This window comes from Geotrypetes seraphini, chromosome 4, assembly GCF_902459505.1.
Source record: "Geotrypetes seraphini chromosome 4, aGeoSer1.1, whole genome shotgun sequence".
Taxonomy (NCBI): Eukaryota; Metazoa; Chordata; class Amphibia; order Gymnophiona; family Dermophiidae; genus Geotrypetes; species Geotrypetes seraphini.
The window spans coordinates 38,091,429-38,107,972 of NC_047087.1; the positions used below are offsets into that span (position 1 = coordinate 38,091,429).

Below are 16,544 nucleotides of genomic sequence, written 5' to 3' on the forward strand. Positions count from 1 at the left end.
TCCCGTGGCGCGCTTATTTCTTGCGCTGGATTGTCGGCGCGCTGGTGTCTTGCACGCCACTGATTATGAACCTACAGCACATGACCATTCACAAACTTGAAAATTGGTCATTCTTTGGCTGTGGGAAAAATGAACCTTAGCATGCAGGAAAAACTTGCATAAGGGCACGCTAAGACCAGCTTGCTAAAAGGACCCCTGCATGCAAAGACATATTCGTCCACTTTCTCTTTCTATGGGATGCTAATTCAAAGGGTGAATAAAGACTGCCACCTTGACATAAGAACATAAGAACATAAGAAGTTGCCTCCGCTGAGGCAGACCAGAGGTCCATCTCGCCCAGCGGTCCGCTCCCGCGGCGGCCCATCAGGCTCACTGCCTGAGCAATGGTCCCAGACTATCCCTATAACCTACCGCTACTCCTATCTGTACCCTTCAATTCCTTTATCCTCTAGGAACCTATCCAAACCTTCTTTGAAGCCCTGTAACGTGCTCCGGCCCATCACAGCCTCCGGAAGTGCGTTCCATGTGTCCACCACCCTCTGGGTGAAAAAGAACTTTCTGGCATTTTAAATGAAATAGCCCCTTCAAAAACCCGCCACATCAGAACCACAAATCAGGAGGGATGGTTCGACACAGAGCTGTTACTGTTAAAGAGGGACCTCAGAAAGTCAGAAAGACTATGGATAAAGTCAGGAACCCAGGAACTCAGAACTGCCTGGAGACTCAAACTAAAAACCTACAAAAACCTTACCAAGGAAAAACGGAAAAAATTCTACTCACACTTAATTGGAAACACCACATCCAACAGCAGCAACCTCTTCAAACTCGTCAATAACCTTTACAACATTGAAACACTCACTAACAACCAGGAAGACTCAACACTAACCGCCAACACCCTAGCGGATTTCTTCAACTCCAAGATCCTAAAACTAAGATCAGCACTACCCACCAAGACCAACCCACTGGAGCTCTTTCCCATCCTCCCTGACATCGACATAGCTAAACCAGACCAAGGGTCTAGATCCGACCTAAACTGGAACCAATTTACCACAATCGACTGGAAAACCTTCAACAAATATTATAACAAATACACCAAATCCTTCTGCAAACTAGATACTTGCCCCCCAAATGTGATGAAAACGGCTCCGATCTACTTCAAAGCAAACATGCTACTATGGGTCAACTCCCTACTATCCGCAGGAAACTTCCCTCCAGAACAAGGACATATCTTAATAACCCCAATCATAAAAAGCATAAAGGACTCTTCCAACGCACCTTCCAATTACAGACCAATAGCTAACATACCACTATTCACCAAAATCGCGGAAGGGGCAGTAAAAGCAGAACTCTCCGCATACCTGGAAAAATTCAATATCCTAAGCGACAATCAATCGGGCTTCCGCACGGACCACAGCACAGAGACCATCATCGCCTCCTTACTAGACCACCTGCACATACTCTTCAGTCGGGGCTCCAGCGCCCTGATCTTACAATTTGATCTAAGCAGTGCGTTTGACCTAGTTGACCACACTATTCTCCTGGAATGCCTGGCCCACATTGGAATCTCCGACCGGGTACTCAGCTGGTTCCAAGGGTTCCTACGAAACAGATCCTACAGGGTACACAAAAATGACAACTTCTCCTACAGCTGGGTGAACTCCTGCGGTGTACCACAAGGCTCCCCCTTATCCCCCACCCTGTTCAATATCTACCTCGCCTCCCTCAGTAACCTCCTTCACAAACTTAAGCTCAAATTCTTCATCTATGCAGATGACATCACAATTGTCATCCCTCTAACCAGTCTATCCCAGGATCTTCTCAACTACATAACTAGCATACTCAGCCAGATAGAACTCTGGATGCTCTCCTTCAAACTAAAGCTCAACCCAGACAAAACAAAATTCTTTCTAGCCACCCCCAAAGACAAAATCAAAGACACCACAATCCAGGTGAAAGGATTGGTTTTCCCACTCGAACAAACATTAAAAATACTAGGAGTCACGCTTGACAAACATCTATCCCTAGAAAATCACACCGACCTCATTGTCAAGAAAGGCCTTTCAGCACTCTGGAAACTCCGTACCATAAAGAAATATTTCGATGACACTGCATTTCGACTATTAGTTCAATCCTCTATCCTCAGCATACTGGATTATTGCAATATCATTTACCTAAGCTCCACAAAGAAAATCACCAGAAGACTAAAACTGATTCAAAACACAGCTGTCCGCCTCATTTTCAGCCTGAACAAATGGGAACACATCACCCCCTTCTACCACCAACTGCACTGGCTACCCTTCGAATCCCGAGTCCTCTTCAAGTTCGCCTGCATCTGTTACAAGACAGTATTTGGTCTCTCACCAAAATACCTCTCCCCACATTTCAATATGTATTGCACCAACAAGAAATCCCGCAGAATCCAGTTGTTTACCTTCCCCTCCATAAAATCATGCCAGCTCAAAAGATTCATCGACAAAACCTTCGCCTTCCAGGCGGCCAAGCTGAACCCTTGGCTAGCCCAAATGATGCTAGAGGCCCCGACCTACCTAGACTTCAGAAAACTTCTCAAAACACACCTCTTCCGCGAACAAGACCCTTAGTCCTTACTCCCCGCATACACTCCAACCCCCCCCACCCCCACCTCCCTCTCCCCCCCCCTCTTCTGGTTTCCCACTCCCTCCATTTTATCCTCTAACCCAACTACGATAAACCTGTGCCTCCTTCCGCGCTACCTGCAATTCCGAAAAAAATTTTTTTTGTAAATCCGGGTTCAGACCGGATCCTAATGTAACGAATGTAAACCGCCTAGAACTCTTTGGGTATGGCGGGATATAAGAACCTAATAATAATAATAATAATAATAATAAACCTGTAGCTAGTGCCCTCCCAATGAAATAGTGAGAACCAGGGCCAGATTATTTTTCTTTTTAATCTCTCAGGATTCACTCCTTTAACTTAACCAAAGCATGATAACTGCTTTAAAAGCTACTGTGAAGGGATCGGCATCCACTAGATGGAGCAATATTTCTGCAATGTACTAAGCGAGAGCCAAAAACTTAAAATCCTTTAACTCTTCAAACCACACATGCTCATATGCACACTGAATATGCATTTTTTTTTGTGCAAAGTTTACTGTATCTCCTAGTAATTTGCAATTTAGCCATCCACCATGAAGCCAAGCATTTATGGTTGATCAAATTCAGACAGTAATAAGTACAACTAGTGCCCCAGGGTATAAACGTTGATATATCTTTCTATCTTCCTAAAATTATGTTGAAGCAGAATATGCTACCTTCTGTTATAATGCCAGGCTCTGTAATTCCCTTTCTACAGAGAGATGATACAATGCACCTTTGCAGAATAGCTCCTGAACTCATCACCTGAAACATACCTTTTTTGGTGTCTTTAGTCCAATGTTAAAACCTGCAAAGAAAAAATGCAGAAAATTACTAACTGTAACCACTTGTATTGTGACAGTTAATAATATGATGTAAACAACTATTAACAGTTTTTAAAAAAAGCAATTAGCAATGCAAAGAATCACTTATTCATACGCTTCTTGCACTCTTTGGCATATGTACTTGCATGAAATATTTACGTGGCATGCTAGATATTTTCATTATGTGTCACTTGTATTTTGAATGATGACTGGTCGCCGTATATAAGAAGGACACGGTACTACTCGAAAGGGTCCATAGAAGAGCGACTAAAATGGTTAAGGGGCTGGAGGAGTTGCCGTACAGTGAGAGATTAGAGAAACTCCTCTTCTCCCTTGAAGAGAGGAGACTGAGAGGGGACATGATCGAAACATTCAAGATAATGAAGGGAATAGACTTAGTAGATAAAGACAGGTTGTTCACCCTCTCCGAGGTAGAGAGAACGAGAGGGCGTGCTCTAAAGTTAAAAGGGGATGGATTCCGTACAAACGTAAGGAAGTTCTTCTTCACCCAGCGAGTGGTAGAAATCTAGAACGCTCTTCCAGAGGCTGTTATAGGGGGGAAACACCCTCCAGGGATTCAAGACAAAGTTAGACAAGTTCCTGCTGAACCAGAACGCACGCAGGTAAGGCTAGACTCAGTTAAGGCACTGGTCTTCAACCTAGGGGCTGCCGTATGAGCGGATTGCTGGGCATGATGGACCCAGCAGCGGCAATTCTTATGTTCTTAAGAAACAGAATATCAAGCAGATAAGAACCAGAAGGCCTAACTAGTCTAACCAGTTTTCCATCCTGCTACAGTACCCCAGAGCTCCTCTTCATTTCCTCACATTTTTTTTTAACTCTGATACCATTTTTGTCCTCACTGGGGTAACTGTTCAGTTTATTCACCACAATGCATTCTCTGGAAGTGCATGTTTTAAAAATGTTTTTCATTGCGGTTTTATGTATAAATCTGTTTTAATTTGAAATAACTTCCCTTTGGTTGTTCTAATTTTCTGAAAATTTTAAAAGGTTTTTATTTCCAAAGTTCCTCATTCATACTCAAAGCCCCATCGTGGTATTGTTTTATGTTTGACATTTGTAAATGAATGACTAGGAATATGATATGATGCTATCTGCTGCTTTGGACCTTTTGCAATTCTGTGGTTTATAAATCTAGAGAATCAAATGGAACAGAAATATTTGCTTTCGTGGATCCTCAGTCTTTCTCACTAGGTTCTGATGTTGTGGCTCTTTGTTCATGAATTCTTATTGTACTGAAAAAAACCTTATTTTCTGAGCATTACTTATGGATTTCAAGTATTTTTACCCCCCCCCCCCTTTTATGAACCCGCATTAGGCTTTTAGCTCTGACATTCATAGGAATTCGATGAGCGTCGGAGCTAACACCACCATGACCGCTGATAACAAAACCTAACGTGACTTCATAAAAGGGGGGGAGTGGGGAGTATCTCTGTCCTGTCACTCCTCTTTCTCCCCTGGGGTATACGTTCTTAGGTCCTTAAATTTCATTTCTTAGGCCTTTTTATGGAGGCTCTGTGCTATTTTGGGAGCCCTTTTCTGGATTCCCTTTATGATTTTTCTGTCCTTTTGACCTTCAGAACTGGACAACAGTTAATAATTGAAGTCTCATAGTGCCATTTGAGCGGTAGGATGGATTTGTTTTTGTTTTGCCAGATCTTGAAGTAATCATGGTACTGTAAGTTAATTAGTTTGGTTGGGATGGAGATTGGGGGTTAGTGGGTTAGAGTGGGGTTTTATATTCTTATGTATACCACTTAAATAGTTTTAATTAACTAGTGAGCGATATGTTATGCTATGTGCAATCTTATACCCCATCAAATTCTCACAAATCAGAGTTCTAGGCAGGTTACAAGCAGGATATCACATAGAATTATACATAGAACCATACATGCTACAAAGAGTTATACATGATACATAAAACTATACCTCCAATACTACTATTACTACTATTTATTATTTATATAGCACTACCACACGCAGTGCTGTACATTAAACATGCAAGAGATGTTCCCCTATCAAAAGAGCTTACAATTTAATTAGGACAGACACAGTGGATAAAATGGTGAATGTTTAATATTAGATGGCAGCAACACGTCCAGGTAGCAATGCTGGCCAGGTAGGCTGAGACTCGGGCCGGGATTCCCATAGAAATTTTGGGCCTGGAGAGGTAAATTTGCGAGTCGTCAACATAGAAACGTCAACTCAGCTTCCCATCCCTCTGCCACATCACTTATGATGTCATCAATGATGCGGCACAGGGAAGGCCCCGCTGGGAAAGGCTGTGAAGCAGCCTGTTTAGTGCTGCTGCTGCCGCTGTTTGGAACGGAGGTATGTCAGCCTTGGGGTGGGAGGGTTGTTGGGGTTCTGCGTGGGAGGATGGGAGGGAGAGATGAAAAAATGCTGCGCAGGGGGATGGTTTGGCAGAGTCATCGGGGTTTTGCTGCACAGGGGGAATGGTTTTGCATTATCTGTACAACACTCCAAAATTAGTGAAGATCACCCACTTCAAGTCCTGGGATTTCTAGCCCCAAATGCTAACTTTAGTTGGACTGCGACACCCCAAACACTGAGTGTAAGTCTTTTAAAAGTTGTCAAAATGGTGCAAGACACACTTCAGCACAAGCTTCCATTACAGTAAACAGGTAAGTGGCTTATACTTTGGAGCTGTTTGGTATTGTAGTTACCTTAGAAAAGCCCATGTATTATCTGTTCACAAAGATCTCAAGACTTTTTTTTATTTCAGAAATGTTATGACATCTGAAATTCAGTTTGTTTAAGGATGATCTGTAATTTGTTTATTTGTTAACCATTTAAAGCTCTATTTTATAGGGAAGACACTGAAGTTATTACTCATGGCGGGGGGTATCGGGGAAAGAGCAGGTAGGCGGAGATGAGGGTGGGGGAGGGGCGCCTCTCACCCTTGCTATGCTTTTTTTTTTTAATTAATCTTTATTGATTTTCAAACTTTGCCAATGCCAGACAATTAATTTAGATGTAAACATTACAGAAAAGGCACTTTAACTACACAATTAATACAGAAAACAATCATTTCTCCCCCCTTCCTCCCCATAACTTGTTATATTAAGTGTGATTTAAGTATAAATGATTGTATTATATGTTACACTTACTGGGAGCTTCAAAAATGAATAAAGATTGATTAATATATCATCAAATTCTAAACTATATCAAATAATCCCCCTCTTGTATCCTATAGTTATTCATAAATAAAAGAAATAAAAAAATATAATGAACAATGCTTAAATTAGATTAGATTTAACGCAACACAATGAAATTGCTTTCAGGGAGGGAGGGGGAAGGGGGATGGGAGGGAGGGATAGAAAGATGCTACACAAGGGGATGGTTGAGAGATGATCGTTGTATACATAAAAAAATAAGATATCCCCCGAAAATAAACACTAGTGCATTTTTTACACCCCAAATTAATATAAGACAGTGTCTTATTTTCGGGAAAACACGGTAGTTCCTTTGCAATATTACTTGGGTCAGATATTCCAAAAAAGCTGAGCTCCTAAACAGAGCTGATTGGGGCCTAGGGCAGAAATTAAGAAGGAGGCCCTCAATTCCTCTCCTCCTTGCTCCCACCCCCAATTTCCCCACCTACCAAATGTCCTCCCTCCCATCATCCCTTCCTCTCCCCACCCCTAAGTCTACCACATGACCTCTCATCCAGCATTCCTCATTTAAAAATCAGCTGTTCCAGGGGGACCCTTGTGGGCTGTGATATCCTTCCCTTCTCCCCACCCTTTTCCAAAGAACCCCCACCACCATACCTTTTAAAATGCAAAGGGGTTGCTAGCGTGGCACAAATTCTCTAGCGCTACTTGCAGATTTCTCAGCACTGTTTCTCTGCTGCGGTCTGCCTAAGTGGAAACAGGAAGTTGCATCAGAGGGGAGTAGACCACAGCAGTTGAACAGTGCCAAGGAATACGTGAGCTGTGCTACAGAATCGTTGCTATGCCAGAAACACCTTTGCATTTTAAAAGGTAAAGGGAGGCATCAGAACGGGGTAGAGGGCAGGGAAGGACATCGCGACCCAGAGGGGCCCCCTGGAGCAGTAGAGCCCAGGGCAGTTGTCCTGTTTGCCCGCCACTGATGCAGGCCCTGCTCCTAAAGTTAAGACTCCAAAATTAAGGGCCCTTTTACTAAAGCCTAGCACATGTTAGTGGAATTAGCGTGTGCTAAATGCTAAGTTTTCAGTTGAAAAGTTATGAGTATGAATCCTTTGAATACTGGGACCCTGATTAATAAAATATGGAGAACAATGGACTGAGGACTCATCTATTGGATGTGCACGTTTAGAAGAAAAAAGGAATATGATGTGAATCTCTGAGGAAGCCATAGATTGGTGAAACAAGGCCTTGTTGGAGTATTTCAGTAGCTCTTTCGCTGGCTTCATTAGCTTCGTGCTACTGTGATGAGAATGTTTACACGTCGATGAAGAGTGAATGATGCCGGCGTCTTCAATGGTGTCAGGTCAAAACCGCGGAAGACAAAGGTGCGCGCCGAAGAAAATAACTGTTTTTAGGGGCTCCGACGGGGGTGTGTGTAGGGGAACCCCCCCACATTTTACTGAAAACTTTTTCCCTAAAAACAGGGAAAAAGTTAAGTTTACAGTATAATGAGGGGGGTTACAACCCCCCAAACCACCCACAACGCCGCCGTGATCTGTATTAAGTAAGGTGGGGGGCTCCCTAACAAAACCCCCCATCGGAGCCCCTAAAAACTGTCATTTTCTTCGGCGCGCGCCTCCGTCTTGCGCTCAGTTGTCGGCGCGTGCCTTTGTCTATGAAATGTTTACCTTGAGGCTTTTTCTCCACCCTGTTTTGATTCATGTAGATCTTAGTGGTTTTGCCCACCGCTGGTGAGTAACATTTTTGTTAATTATTTCAATTATTTCCATTTATCTTTTGCAGGATATTGCTGAAATAGCTTCAAACTAGGGTTACCAGATTTCATAGAACCAACAAATGGACATATGGTCGCGGCCTTGGTTCTATCCCATTCTGCTCCAGCCACGCCCCATTCCACCCTGGCCCTGTACCCCACACAAACCCCTTCTCTTCTCTTTCCTCGAGCTTGGGGCCGAATCTGGAGGGCCTCTGAACCTGCACGGATGTGGCATGATAACATCACACGCATGCGCACATGCACATGATGTAATTGCAGCACGTCTGTGCATGCTCCGAGGCATTTCAGACATGGCCCTGAGCTCAAGCGCTCTTTAAAAACCTGGACAAACTGCTGTTTTTTAAATAAAAATCCATCCAGTCACCCAGACAGTCCTCTAAAAATGGTGGCCCATCAAATGCGCGCACTATTACGCGCTGACAAATGCACCCCGACAATTGCGCACACGACACATGCACGCCCTGAATAGGAGGTGACCTGTCAAATGCGCTCTGACAATTGGATACTATTTTGTCTTTTTGAGGGGTGGGGGGAACCCCCCCACTAAACTCAAAATATTCACTTGGTATCTAGTGTTAGGGTAAGGTTTACATCATGATTATGGGAACCCTTTACATACGTGGATATCTGGAAGGCCCTGATTTGGTCAGACTCCTCAGGCCCCGTCCCTTGGGAGGCGCCAAGGGATGGAGCCTGAGGAGTCTGACCGAATCAGGGCCTTCCAGATATCCACTTGGTGTGCGCTTTTCACGGGGCGCCATTGACGGGGCAGCATCGTCCTGCGCGCACTTGTCTGTGCACGCAATTGTCAGGGTGCATTTGTCGAGGCGTAATTGTCCTGTATGGATTTGTCGGTGTGTCCTACAAACAGGACTTGTCTGGGTTTTCCCAGATGTCTGGTAATTCTACTTCACACTCAGTTTATTGCCTTAGGATTCATCCTCTATATGTTTATTAAGAACTTTATATACCACATAACAGCCTAAAAGGATCTAAGCTTCCAGGGTAGAAGAGGTCCAAAACCTTTAATTGTACTGTTCAATCAATGATATTTCTCTGGTGAAAAGATGCAGGGTCAGATTCTTTATTACTACTACTACTAATCATTTCTGTAGTGCTGCTATACCTATGCAGCGCTGTACATTAAAACATTCAATAGACAGTCCCTGCTTAGTAGAGCTTATAATCTAATAAAACAGACAAACAGGACAATTAGGGAGTTTCTGCACTCAACTGACTTACTGCTGAGAGCAGGCTAAAATAATTCCTAAATTGTTTCTTGTTTCTTGTGAGCTTCTATACCGCTAAGGACTGGGAAGTCAATTCAGAGCGGTTTACGTGAGCTTCAGTAAAGGTGTTACAATGCATGAGCTTCGGTAGAGATGTTACAATACAGAGTTTCAAAGATCTTTTGCGAGGTGCTACAATACATGGGCTCTTTAGAGATCACTATCATTATTTCTATCTTGTAAGTTGTACAAATGTAAAGAAAGAGGAAAGGAGTGATGAAGGTTGGTATAGGCCAATATTGCTTCAGTCTTTTTCATATTTAGCGATAACCCATTGTCTTGAAACCAGTCCCTCACTTGATTCAAATGGAGCATGATATAAGGATTGTGAAACAGGACAGGGTTTGATAAGTTACTTTTCTGTGGTTACACTCAAAGGGGTTTGCATATTATCTGCAAGTGCTTATGTTGTACCTGGGAAAATGGAAGGTTATGGAACTTGCTCAGAGTCCCAAGGAGCTGCAGTGGGGGTTCATAGACAAAATCGCGCGAGACAACGGCACGCTGACAACTGAGCGCAGACAACTGAGCACAAGATTGACGGCGCACTGAAGAAAAGCACTATTTTAAAGGGTTCCGATGGGGGGTGTTGGTGGGGAACCCCCTATTTTACTTAACAGACATCGCGCTGGCGTTGTGGGGGGTTTGGGGGGTTGTAACCCCCCTCATTATACTTGAAACCAAACTTTTTGCCTGTTTTTTAGGGAAAAAGTTCAGTTTTAAGTATAATGTGGGGGGTTACAACCCCCCAAACCCCCCACAACGCCAGCGCAATGTCTGTTAAGTAAAGTGGGGGGGGGTTCCCCCCCACACCCCCTGTCAAAGCCCTTTAAAATAATGTTTTTCTTCGGCGCGCCATCAACCTTGTGCTCAGTTGTCGGCGCGCTGTTGTCTCGCGCAATTTAGTCCCGTCACCTCAGTGGGCACTGAATGCTGTTCCCCTTGTTCTCAGGCTACAGCACTAACTGTTAGGCTATTCTTCTTCTTCTAATATTTTCTGTAAACCGCTTAGAATCCTAACGGAATTTAGCGGTATATAAGAAATAAATTACATTACATTACATTACTCCATGCAGTGGCGTAGCGAAGGTCTTAAGACAAATCTCTCATTTTGTTTTTACATACAGTTTTGTGGATATTTTGATATTGATTGGACTCTTGAAGGCATTTTGCTGAAACATAGCTTGTGTTGAGTCCCATGTGCATAAAGTGCTGATTGGACTGATTGAAATTTGTCCCTTCATGTGCCTATTTTGTTCCCACATCATCTTTTTTTATTTTTGCTTAGAAAAGCATCTAAGTCATAATCCTGCCCACACCATATTTCTATTATGCCCCCTTGAGAGTTAGACAACAAATGAACAGCAAAGATATTCATCTAGAAAATAGGTTTTGAAAATAGCAGGTTGGAAGGATTTGGCGAGAAAAACGTCCACCTGCCCGTTTATGCCACTTTTTATATGTCTTTCTTTTTTGAAAATAAGACCCGTAATATCATAGACAAAGACGAGCCCTGAGATACTCCCTTTTATAGGGTTGCCAGATTTTACGATTGTAAAATCCGGCCACCCTAGACCTGCCCCCAGGCCTGCCTAACTCCGCCCAGTCCTGCCCTAGCTCCACCCCCGCTGCCTTCTTTGGTCGGGCAGGAGGTAATCCGCGCAAGCGTGGATTGCTTCCTGCCCAACGCGATTGAGGGGAGGCTTTTCAAAACCCAGACAAACTGCTGGGTTTTGAAAAGCCGTCCGGACCACCGGACATGTTCTCAAAAGGAGGACATGTCCGGGGAAATCCAGACCGTCTGGTAACCCTACCCTTTTGATAGTGTAATACAATCAGAATAATCACAATGATCTTGTTGTTTATGGTTGGTGAGGTAGGAAGCACTGTTAGACGTAAGTGTAGTGTGTGTGCCACACTCACCTCAGACTTTATTTTTTTCTAAAACTAAACTGCCTTAGGTCCAGCAGCAGGCTGCCTCTACCAGTGGGCAACACTGGACATTTTGCCAGGCTTGCTCAACTGGAAGCTACATCCCTGGGAGTCAAGCATAGGTAAGTTAGACCATTATTCAATACATATCTCAAACTGGGGTAATGATGCATACGACATGAATATGAGAACATAAGTAAGAATAGCTATACTGGGTCAGACCGATGGTCTACTTAGCCCAGTATCCTGTTTCCAGTCCAGGTCACAATACCTATCAGAAACCCAAATAGTAGCAACATTCCATGCTACCGATCCCCCATGGCTTCCCCCATGTCTGTCTCAGTAGCAGGCTATGGACTTTTCCTGCTAACCACTGTTACCTCATCCTCTGGCAACAAGTTGTAGAGCTTAAATATTTATTGAGTGTAAAAACATTTTCTCCTATTTGTTTTAAAGGTATTTCCATGTAACTTCATTAAGTATCCCCTAGTCATTATTGAAAGAGTAAAAAATCAATTCACTTTTACCCTTTCTACATCACTCATGATTTTGTAGACCTGAATCATATACCCCCTGAGCCATCTCTTTTCCATGCTGAAGAGCCCTTCTTTAGCCTTTCCTCATATGAGAAGAGCTCTATCTCCTTTATCATTTTGGTCACTCCCCCTTGAACCTTTTTGAATTCCGCTATATCTTTTTTGAGATACAGGGACCAGAAATGAACGCAATACTCAAGATGCGATACAGAAGCAATATAATATTCTTGGTCTTATTTGCTTTTTTGGCTGCACACTGGGTGGACAATTTCAGCATATTCTCTGCAATGATCTTTATATTGGGTGCTGACTCCTAAGATGGGCCCTTGTATCTGGTAACTATGATTTGAATGAAACATCTAGCATTTTGGACAGCAAATGGGTGATAGCAATTATTCTAAATACAAAGTACAACAGCTGCATGATATCAGTGTGAAGACTCTGCATGGGAGGTGTGCTCCATTAATTTGATATCTACTTTTTTGCTGAGTTATTTCTTTGGGAACTGTTAGGGAATAATTGTGTATTGATTGCCTAAAGTTAGATGCTAGGATGATGTGTGCTAAGCACAGATTCTAGAATGTACAATTGTCATTATAGAAAGTAGTGTAAGTCTGCATTTATGTGCCTAACTTGGGGCAAACACTTACGCAAGCTCAAAGGCTGGAATAATTGCTTGCACGTAACTGTAGGCAACTAGGTATGCAAATGCTAGAATCCTATAATCTGCAAGCATAACTGCAAGGCATGCTCCTGACTTGCCCGTGCCCATAACTTTGCAGTTGCACACGATGGCTTTTGTGAATGCAGTTTATAGAATACTAATTGCAGTTACATGTGTAACTGCTAATTAGTATCAATTAATACCACTAAGACCAATTAGAGCTAATAGTTGGTCATTAATGCCAATTGGAAGCTAATTAACCCCCCTTTTACAAAGCCAAGGTAGCGGCTTCTGTGCGGCAAATGTTCCGACAACCATAAAATCCCTATGGGTGTAGGAATGATTACCGCAGCAGCAGTTGCTACTGTAGCTTTGTAAAAGGAGCCCTAATAGGTTAAATTATGCACTCAATTTCTCTTATTGTATTCCTGGATTCTATATATAGCTCACAAAATTGTGCATACAAATCTGGGCATGTGCCTAATTTAAGTGCACAATTTAATTGAGTAACAAGCCGATTAATGCTGAAAATAGGGCGCTAATAGTAATTGGTAATAATTAGAATTTAATGCCTGTCTTGTTAAGCGCATGTAAATTCATACGTGCAGATCTGAAAAGGGGGCGTGGCCATGGAAGGAGGGTCATGAGTGCTCCAAGAATTTGTGCATACTGTTACAGAATGCATCAAATCCGTGCTTAATTTAGGCTCCAAGGATATACACCGGGTTTCAATTGGTGTAAATCCTCATGCCAGTGCTAAATGCTATTCTATAAACACCACCCAACTTGGATCACCATTTGCAGAATTGTGATTAATGCTAATTTTTTGGGATGCTGATTTTTAAGTGCCATATATAGATTTGGATCCTAAGTGTAAATTAGGCACCTAGAAAATGCCATCAGAGGAAGAGACGATGCTGGCATGACAGCAGGTTGGGGGTTGCTGCTTGCGCCAGGAATGTTACAGAGGTATGGGGGAAGGGAAGTGGCACGCACACAGCAGGAGGGGGTGGGGAGCGTGTGGAGGTGGAGGTGGGGGGGGTGGAGAAGAGGATGGGGATGGGCAACCCCGCCCACCACTGGCACCTATCACCCTTGCTACCCCACTGCTTCTGTCTTACCTTTTAAACATTTTTTCATATTAGCTTTTTATGCCAACTTTTTCACTTTATTCCATAGAAATTATATTTGAAGACCTACATCAAGCTCCTACGCTCATGTCTCACTTGAGGTTGCAGGAAGTCTATCACAAATCTCATGACGTTAACTTAAGTTTCAAGTTTCTTTATTTTTGATATACCATCTATCAAAACAAGTGTCTCTAAACAGTGTACAATACTACAGTTATTGTACCCATTAACCCCCAGATTCTATAGGTGGTGCTGAAAATTGCACATGCAAATTTGGGTGCATGCCCAATTTATGCCCACAATGTAATTGATTAATGATCCTACTAATGCCAATAATTGGGCAACAGCAATCAATTATTGGCATTGGCAACAGTTTGGATCTGCGTGTACTCTGCGTGACTCTGGAAGGGACAGGTGCGGATAAGGGGCATCCACTAAAGATGCACACAGTATTTTAGAATTAGAGGAATCCACACTTAATTTATGCAGTGCCTCTCTTCTGTACCCCTTGAATATAGCAAATGTAACTAACTGTATATACCAAACAACTCAAGAAAATCAATTAACCACTTTTGCCCACTGAAATCATATGCAGCTAAAAGTACTTTATGTTTACTCTTCTAACGTAGAATTTTGTCTTCTTACCCTGTTATCATGAAACAGAAACCACAGTTTTATTACACAGTCTAGTCTTCCAGCAACAAGTATCATTGTAAACTATCAGCTCTCCAACCCTTTGGAAGAAAGCAGAAGCGTTTTAAAACTTCTGTGGTGTGTAAGGTGGGGCATTCCTCTCACTAGAAAAGTCAGCAATGGTGTAAGAGCAGATGTTCCTGACCCTGTGAGAACAGATGTCTCTTCTCTTTTGTAATAGGAGTGAATCGTGTTCTGTCTATTGGTAAATGCAACCTGAGTGCAAGAAAAAGCTTTTAGTACAAGAAAAGAAGAATTTTTAAAAGCACCCACACATTAGTCATGATTTCCATAACAATATAATGGAAGTGTAACCTTGCATGGCTGAGATATACTGTACGAGTGTACCAGGGAGTGGATTAGACCTACACTTATCCTTGACAACAGGCTGAACATTTGTACTGCCACTTCTTTAATTCAACTGGAATTTTCTCAGATAACCCTGACAGTGAAGAGTAACCTGGTTGTGTCCCTAGAGGATTGGACCGATTCACCAAATTTCTACATTTCTTGTAAAGAGAACTCACTTTAGGTGTTAAGGTTCATGGGGAAGGGGGGAGTGTTCAATACTGGTATATTTAGATCTCATACCTTTTTAGTGCTTCTGTAGACTTCCACTTCAAGTTTCAAGTTTTATTTAAAATTTGATTTAAAAAACACTTATATGAAAATAATTTCATATCAGAATGTCACTTTTGAGTCCCTTTCATGGCAACAGAGGCATAGACTTCAGCAGGTAGATAAGTAGACAATTAGAAGATTAGATGGATAGCGATCTCCTGATCCCCTCTCATTTCCTGCCTTTCCTATCATGAATTGTACTTCCTTGTGCAGATCGGGCATATGCTATAACAATGCTCCTAACTTTTAGGAATTCATTGCCAGAGAATGTGGTGAAAGCAGTTAACTTAACAGGGTTTAAAAAAGGTTTGGACAATTTCCTAAAAGAGAAGTTCATAAGCCATTATTAAAATGGCTTGGGGAAATCCATTACTTATTCCTAGGATAAGCAGCATAAAATCTGTTTTTCTCCTTGGGATCTTGTCAGGTACTTGTGACCTGGGTTGGTCATTGTTGGAAACAGGATACTGGGCTTGATGGACCTTTGGTCTGTCCCAGTATGGCAAATCTTATGTTCTGGAGGAGTAGCCAAGTGGCTAGTGCAGTAGACTGAGAACTTGGGGAACTTAAATCCTTGTGACTCTGGGCTAGAGAATGACACAGGGACAGATTTTTCCCCGTCCCCACAGCCTTGCCTTGTTCTGTCCCCTAACCCCAGCCCCACACAAATCTCTTCTCTTTGGGCCACATCTGGAAGGCATCTGTGCATGCGTGGATGTGATGCAGTGACATCACATGCATGCGCGTATGCATGTGATATCACTGCATCACATCCGCCGATGCGGCCCCAAGCTGAAAGCTTTTCAAAACCCGGACAAAGTGACAGGTTTTGAAAAGCCATCTGGACGCTTGGACAGTCCTCTAAAAAGAGGACATGTTCAGATAAATTTGGACATCTGGTAACTCAATTCTGAACCAGATCTTTTTTTAAATTATTACTAAAATTAAAGGGTGACAAATGTAAAACAATGTTCAAAATAAGCAGAGCAGACAAAAATATACAGATACCCTCACTCCTTCTTTTCAGGGAATCCCCCACCCTTCTGCAGCAAGAGGTAGACTCCTTCTTGGTGCACAGGTTCCTCTTCTGAGCATCTGTGGACCTGTCTGTCAGTAGATGTCTTGACCCAAGAAAACAGAACCAGCAGCCTTAAAATATGGAGCAGATAACAATCTCCTGAGGGCTGGCCACCTATTGCCATCTGGTGCAGTAGCTGGGTGAACCAGACCAGAGACAAAGATTACAGTTCCAGTTTCCTTCCAAAAGACATCTTTGTTACCTCACTG

The 16,544-nt window shown here is 42.7% G+C and overlaps 1 protein-coding gene across 1 annotated transcript in view; it reads right to left on the bottom strand.

The window, feature by feature from the left end:
* Nucleotides 1-16,544, bottom strand: part of CHST8 (carbohydrate sulfotransferase 8) — a 571,556-nt gene that overhangs the window by 9,079 nt on the left and 545,933 nt on the right. The window contains exon 4 of the mRNA XM_033942547.1: nucleotides 3,392-3,423. Coding sequence (XP_033798438.1) covers nucleotides 3,392-3,423 — 32 coding nt within the window. The remainder of the gene's footprint in view (nucleotides 1-3,391; nucleotides 3,424-16,544) is intronic.